The following is a 7,867-nucleotide window of genomic DNA, read 5'->3' on the forward strand; positions in this document are numbered from 1 at the left end:
ATAATAATGTTACCCAAAGATAATCAGTTGTGTCATCTCCATCCCTCCTTCTTTTACCAGGTGGATGATATTATTGTAGGTCGTCTGGGGTCGTGTACAGAAGAAGGGAAGAAAGTGCAGAGGAACGGCGGGAAGAATTTCCTCGCAATTTTCCGTAGGATTGAAGATTCGTGCTAAGACCAAATGTAAAAGAAAACATTTTTTTTTTGTTTGTTTTTTGTATTCATGAACAATATTATAAATAGACTTTAAAAAAATAACTTTTTCATGCAATGTGTCCTTCGGTCCTCTGGGGAAATATGTGGGACAAATGTCATGGTTTTTTTTAAAGAAAGAGTTCAGATTTGTTATTTTTAACCACACTGATGAGCTCAGAACAAATCTGCAGATATAACAAACGTCTTCAAACAACTACAATGTGAAACGTTTCATAGCGAGTCCTACGAGAATTATTTTATAAAGTCAAGTTGTCTTCAGTTTTGCATTGCAACATATTTTTTATAGAATTCTGCAGCACAAACACTCGCAGCAGCAGTTAGCTGTAGCCTTGCAGCAGGAACATCTTAATGTATCGTTTAGTTTTCACCTAAATCAGTATAAAATATTTCAACCGGAGTTGTTTTTTTACAGTACTGCAGCTTTGGTCTTGGCTACGCTCGGACTAGCTGTTAGCTCATCAATTTGTTTTGACCTAGCCATTAAACATGTAGGATATAATAATTGCTCATAAAACACCACTTCAAAAGACCTGAACCATCCTTTTAATTTCAACTGATGAGTTTAAGTTTGACTCAACTAAACAGCTATTGAGACAAGATGTAAATGTTTTGTTTAAATCATTTAATTTACTAAACTTTGAAGGCTAGTTTTGTTGCAGGTTTCGTTTTCTATCTGCAAAAAAACAGATTCTAACCTTTTTACATTTACCTTGTTTGTGTTGAATCACTGTCTGTTTGATTGGCAGCTCAATCTGTCAAATTTAATATGATGAGTAATTATCTTTATCAGGCTATCTGTGAAGTGTAAATCACAGTCTGGTTACAGGAGCAGTAGCTCTCAGTGTGTTTATTTTGGGATCCTGGCTGTATATTATAGGCTGGTATTTTTGGTCTGTCAGGAGTTTAGAAACGGGATGGTGCAAGTCTGAAAGCCCTGCTGCTGCTTCAGGCTGCAGTGGTTGTGAACAGGACAGCACATGCCTTAACGATGGAAACCCAGACACTGGAAAAATTAAGCACAAGATTTGAAGCACTCAAACTGTAACAATTCCACAAATAAAAAAATAAATAAAACAGCAATAATCCTTTGTTCTTTTGAGATTAGGACATTTTGTTGTATTTAAAATATAAACCTAAAATGTATCATGAGCTACTTTTTTTCTCTTTATATGTTTCTTGAAGTTGGACAGAAGATTTGTCGAGACTAGGCTAATAAACAAAAAACAAAGATCTAAAAAAATTATTCATAATGAAATATCATTTAACTTTTCCATTTAGACATTTAATTTAGCGTTTCTTCTTTAGGTTGTATAATTGGAGTGTTTGCGCTGGCTATTTTGATTTATGATTATGTTGGTTGTTTTTAATATGTTTTTATTTAATTTTATTTGACAGTATTCATTTTTCATGTACATAGTTTTTTTAGGACTAGGCTCTGCTCAGGCAGAGATTAATGGGGATCTTAAAAAAATTGACAAAATAAACCAACACGAGCTGGTTTTATGTAAATTTTGAAAACCAAATTATATTTAAACGCCTTGCAGCTTTAAAATCAACATAATTGACTGCGTTTTGGTGTTTCTTCTTTGTATTGCAGCATTTCCTTAAAGAATTAGTCTGGTCATTTTTAAAGTTAGCCTGTGTTTTGTTAGATTAATTAATACATTAATGAAGGAAAAGCAGATTTGTTATGGCTAGGCTAATGGCTAATCAAACTGGTTTTATTTTGGTTTATGAGGCATTTAAAACAGCTCTTTCTTTAAAAAACATGATTGTGGAAGAAGACTGGTAGTTAATAATAAACCTTAACAATTTTCACTTCAGGTTGTTGCTGTTTTCTCAACTAAAGAGAGATCTGTGTTTATATAAGTACATGTGCTAAGCATAGACTGAATTTTACACACTCAGTGACTGATGTCACGGCCACAGCAAAGAAAACAATAATTTTTTTAATATTCCATATGAGCCTTAATGTGAATATTATCGAGACATGCCGCCAAACAAGACCAAACTCTTCTCTGTGTTTCCACGGAAACGTTACCTGTCAGGTGGCAGCAGCCTCCTTCCTTCAGCAAAAACAGTGTTCTCTGACACGCTCTTTAAAACCTGCTCAGAAATAACTTAGAGGACACAACAATAAGCCCCAAGGCACTGACCTGGCCTCTAAATTCCCCAGATTTCAATCCAAACAGGCCTCCACAAGATGGGCCAGAACAAGCCCGGACCGCATGCATCTCACCTGTCACCCCGCAGAACCCAGGAGGTTCACTGCCAATGTCTTCATGCCAGACGCTACGGGTCACCCTTCAGATGTCCCAGCTCTGCTTTCTGCTGGGTCAGGGTTCTACGGAAAGGGTTCCCTAAGCTTCATGCTTCCTGAAGTCAAACTATTTTTCTGATTATACAAATGAAAATACTTTGCTCCTGCTGGGACAAAAGTTCAAGCTCATTTTTGACACATACCAAGCTTTTATGTCTTCTGTAGTAGGGCTGCACAATATAAAACAAACCAAAAATGTGCATCAGCATTGTGATGACTATCAATATCATTCAGACCAGGTGGGCATCAACGGTAATGAGAGTTCATTGGAGTGACCATATTTGTATGCAGAACAAGAAATTTTGTGAAAATTTTACTACCAAAAGGAAATAGTTTTGTCTTTGATATTTTTATTTTTAGAAAGATGTCCAGTTAAAATAGAAATTCCTCCTGGTAAAATCTACACTAAATTATGTGTAACCTAGCCATTTGAAAAGCAATTTACTAAATTCTTGTGATTAATAAAACAACATAAAATCAATATTTTATGAAGGAAGGTTGAACACTGAAAACCAGACATTAACCTGAACTTTATCTGAGATCATAGCTGAAATTCAATTACTCTTATTTTGTTTTGTATTTATACACTGAGCACCAGTAGTTAGTTTTGGCTGCATCATAACAAAATATCCTCTGCACCAYTGAACACCTCATGTAACAACAAATCAGAGAAACAGAACAAATTACCTTCATATACCTGAGTAACCAATGATTATTCTACACACTAAATCAACTACACTCTGACAAAAAGTTACAGAATGTTTTTTTTCAGCTCTCATTTGTGGCACCCCCTAGATGGGTGGCACCCTTAGCCTTTACCTATACTGCCTATGCCACGGGCCAGCCCTGGTGATACTGATGTAGCTATCATAGATTTTATTGAAACACATTGTACATCCCTGTTATATAAATTGTAAGTTGGTAGGCCTTTAATTTGAAAAATGCAAACAAAAAACTCAAATATTCCCCTTGAAATTACTCCTACAACGTGATTAAAAATGCACAGAACACATTTACACCTTTGTGGGATAATCAGCTCATCAGAACAATGATGTCAGTGAGCAGCTGGAACTGTAACAAAACAGGTCATTAAACCAAATTTTAATAAAACGCCTTGCAGGAGAATCAATGCAAAATCTCTCAGCAAGGAGAATCCATTATGTCTGGATGTTAAAAATGTTCTGGAGGTCAAAGGGTAATCCCTCTGAATGAGCTGACGGAGGGCAGCTGCCTGCTGTTGTTATTACATAACCATAACACCCCAATTATGTCATTTTACTCCTCAAGTTCCAACACATTCTTCTCCATCTCTGTCTTTCCAGGAGACCATTCTTTTACCTGCTTACTACACCTGGACAAAGTCTGACTTTGTGAAATTGTAGGAAAGATATGCGTTGTTCAAAATGGTATGTCAGAATAAACAGGAATCAGCTGGATTTGTTCTTTAAAACTTTATTTTCTGTCTTCTGACTCCAGTCAGGTTCATTCAGCACTCAGCAGCAAAGGCCTCAGACCTTGGGCTCATATCAAGAAAACAAACAAAGCAGAGCAGCTCTGCTCTGAGCAGAGTCTCCACAACACTGACTACTTCCTTTCTACTATAAAAATGAATTGAGCTTATAATGTATCTTTCTTCCTGGTTACACCCCAGGAGGTTTTACCTTTTACATCAGACGTCAGAACGTAAACCATTTTGTTTAGACTAAAGAAAGAACATATGATAACACACACACCAACTCTTTGTCAGCTTTAAAATTACCAACTGAAATGATCAAAAAGTATAAAATACAAAACTGAATCTAATTTTCAATTAATCAGTTTCAAATTTTCCTTCAATCCCTCTCTTGACATACATAAAATATGTCAAAACTATAAGGAAATTTTATGAAAACTTTATAAAGAGAAGTTATAACATCTGTTGTCACATCAGGATATTTCTAAACATTTCCCAACCCCACACATAAAAATATTCATCATCTGGGTTAAGACTCATAATGCTCTCTTTACACTCTTGTTTATTCTTTTCTATCCATTTCTTTTTATTGTTTGCCCAGAGGTTCCAGAGCTTTGTGTGATAATCCAAATGCTCATTTTCTTGTTTAACAGGGTCCTCAGTTTCATCCCATCCTCTGTTCTCAGTTGATGGTTTGGTGTTCTCTGGTGGGGGAGAAGTAATGGTCAGTTGTTCTTCAGTTGTAGGTTGTGATAATGATGATGAATCCAGATGTTCTTCCGATTCAGCAGCTTGAAGTAACTCCTCTGTGGTTCTTCAGTTTTAGATGCCAGCTGATCATTCGCCTGTTGTTTGTTTCCAGCTGGAACTTGGTTCAGGAAATACTTCATGTTTGAAACTAACAGCTCTGCTCCAAGTCTATTCAGAATCAGTCCATCAGACTTGAACAGATGTTGTCTCTCCCAGAAGAGATCAAAGTTATCCTCATATCTCACAGGGTGGTCAGCACAGAACTTTTCCAAAAAAACATTAAAAGCCAACAGTCTGCTGAACCTCTCAGCGCCTCCTCGGGCTGTAGGAACGGGCCCACTGATCAATAAATCCATGTTGAGATTCTTAACTGCATTCAGCTGCAGAATGAAATCCTTCTTCAGGATTTCTGACTGTCGGTTCATCACTTCATCACTTCCTGTATGAATGATGAGGGTCTTCAGAGCTGGATACTCAGCTGTGATTTCCAGAAGCTTCTCTGTGAGGTCAGACACTTTATCAGCAAAACTCAGAACTTTGACTTTTTTCTTGTTCCAGAAGCCTCTGAGCTCATTCACCATTTTATCTGTGATGATCAACATTTCTGATTCTTGAAAGTCTCTCTTTGGACTTGCTTTGGCTTTGGGCTGGATCTGGTCTCAGGTCCCTCTCTGAGATCAGGACATGAACTTTGTTCAGACTCAGTTTCTTCCAGTGGTGTGAATCTGTTTTGAAGAAACACTGCTGTTTCTTCATTTCTCTGGCTGTTATCAGTTGTTTTGATTTCAGCCTGTCGCTGCTTTCTTCTCCTTGCCGGTGGAGAAAAAGCATTTCTCTGTAATTCTGGCCATTCGATGTCATCTGAGGGCTGAATCCTTCCTGAGAGATTTTTTGGTCTGGCACAAAGAGAGTTCCATACAGTTTTACCCACAGAAGCAGCTTCCATCTCCTCTTCATGTTGATCTCTCATCTCAGCCTTCTCACCCGTTTGAATGCATGTTGAGTCCTCCAAAGCATTCATCTCTTCCAAACGATGAATCTTGAGCTCCAACTCCATCAGCTTTTGGAGAAGCTGGCAGAAATCCTCTTTGGAAAAGTAAGGAGGCATCTTGAAGCTTCTCTGTACTCACTCTCAGCAGTTGATATTTCAAAAATCTCAGGTTCTTCAACAGCAAAAATTAAAATCCAGTGTTCTCTGCGTGTTCAAGATCATCCATCACAGTCAGTGGTCACCAAATTGTAAGAAAAATATGCATTGTTCAAAATGGTATGTCCAAATAAACAGGAATCAGCTGGATTTCTTCTTTAAAACTTTATTTTCAGTCTTCTGACTCCATCCAGGTTCATACAGCACTCAGCAGCACAGGCCTCAGTAAGATATTGGGCTCATGTCAAGAAAACCCAAACATAGCAGAGCAGCTCTGCTCTGAGCAAAGTCTCCACAACGACTACTTCTTTTCTACTAAAATGAATTGAGCTTATAATGTTCATCCCTTCCTGGTTAACACCCCAGGAGGTGTTACCTTTTACGTCAGACGTCAGAACGTAACTAATTTTGTTTAGACTAAAGAAAGAACATTTAATACACACACCAACTTTTTGTCTGTTTTAACCTTACAGACTGAAATAATCAGAATAAAATACAAAACTGAATCTAATATTCAATTAATCAGTTACAAAATTTCCTTCAAAATAGATTCATTTTTTTGGTTCCAGTATGAGTAATTAAAAGGATTCATGCGTTTAGACTTGTGTTATTTCATTAAATCTGTGTAATAAAAAAAGATGTGTGTTGAATAAAGAAGACGCAGCAAATCTTATCAGAAGCCAAATTTTTTATTTGCTCAAAAGTTCATCTTTTCTAAGCAAAAGAGGTCGCCTAAACATAAATGGTTAACTAAACAATAGTGACCAGCTCGTCTGGACAAACTGACCTAACACAGTGACGTCTGAGAGGGACTTTATGTTGGGTTTGGCCAAAACCAAATAACACACAAAAGGGAAAATAAGGTAAATGTCTATAACACCTTTTGACCATCTTCTTATACAGACCAGTAAAAGAAAATGTAATAAAACAATGAAACCGCCCAAAGTAATAATGATGTTCATAACTTTAGGCGAGTTTTATGTTCAGCTATGATGCAAACAGGAAAAATATTTATTTTGTCTAAACACTACTTGTTTGATTTTATTTAAAAAGATACTTTTATACAAGCTAATTTTATTTTTGCTTTTTTAACTTTTTTGATTTAAATTTTTCATTTCATAATTTGATGGTGACCTACAAATGTAGATAAATTTATTAGTAATCTTACAGGTCATTGAAACAATACTTCATTTAATGTGAAAAGTCATTCAGGTAATAATGGCTTCCATGCGTGATCTGATTAACCACAACAGTGTTGTACAGAAGGAGTGATTCTGACAGTGATTTTGAAATGAGTAAAATGTGTATTCTAGCAATCACTTTGGAAATCCAAGATGGCTGCCATTTAATATGAATTTTGATGGTCACCACTGGATCCTTTATACCTAAAAACGTGGAACTAGATGCCAAGATCATGGCTCTATGTGGCATAGAAACAAGGTTAGAGAGAAAAATGTGAGTTATGATGGCCATTTTAAAAATCCAAGATGACCGTCACCTAAAATAGATATTAGTGATCGCCACTGGATCTGAAAACATGAGTTTGGAAACCAAGATCATGGGTCTGCTAGGTGTGCAACGATACAAAAAAGAGACATTTCCATGCCCCTTTTAACTTGTAATTTATTTAAATTAATTATGAACATTTGTTTAACCTCAAAAGTACAGTTTTTAAATTAAATGTTGCTGAAACAGCAAGTTTCTCAGTGGATCTGCGCTCAAAAATGCAGCCTAGGTGGAGTAGTTGAACACAGATCCACTGATCCTTTAAACACAGAGCATCTTCAGAAGACAAGTTGATGAAATAAAATAAATTTTAAAAATCTGCATTGTTAGATACAAGTGTGTATTGAACCTAAAGTACTGTTCGATATGTTTCGATACAGGTACATGTATAGTTGCACCCCTAATATACAGTATATATGTATATACACTCACCGGCCACTTTATTAGGTACACCTGTCCAACTGCTCGTTAAC

The 7,867-nt window shown here is 36.4% G+C and overlaps 1 protein-coding gene across 1 annotated transcript in view; it reads left to right on the forward strand.

The window, feature by feature from the left end:
• LOC106518082 (tRNA (guanine-N(7)-)-methyltransferase) overlaps positions 1-2,036 on the forward strand; it is a gene marked incomplete at its 5' end in the record, with an annotated part of 8,672 nt that extends 6,636 nt beyond the window's left edge. Inside the window, 1 exon segment of the mRNA XM_014009180.1 lies at positions 61-2,036. Within this exon segment, the coding sequence (XP_013864634.1) occupies positions 61-177 (117 nt within the window).
• Between the last annotated feature and the right edge of the window lie 5,831 nt (positions 2,037-7,867).

Source organism: Austrofundulus limnaeus, unplaced genomic scaffold (assembly GCF_001266775.1).
Source record: "Austrofundulus limnaeus strain Quisiro unplaced genomic scaffold, Austrofundulus_limnaeus-1.0 Scaffold55, whole genome shotgun sequence".
Lineage (NCBI taxonomy): Eukaryota > Metazoa > Chordata > Actinopteri > Cyprinodontiformes > Rivulidae > Austrofundulus > Austrofundulus limnaeus.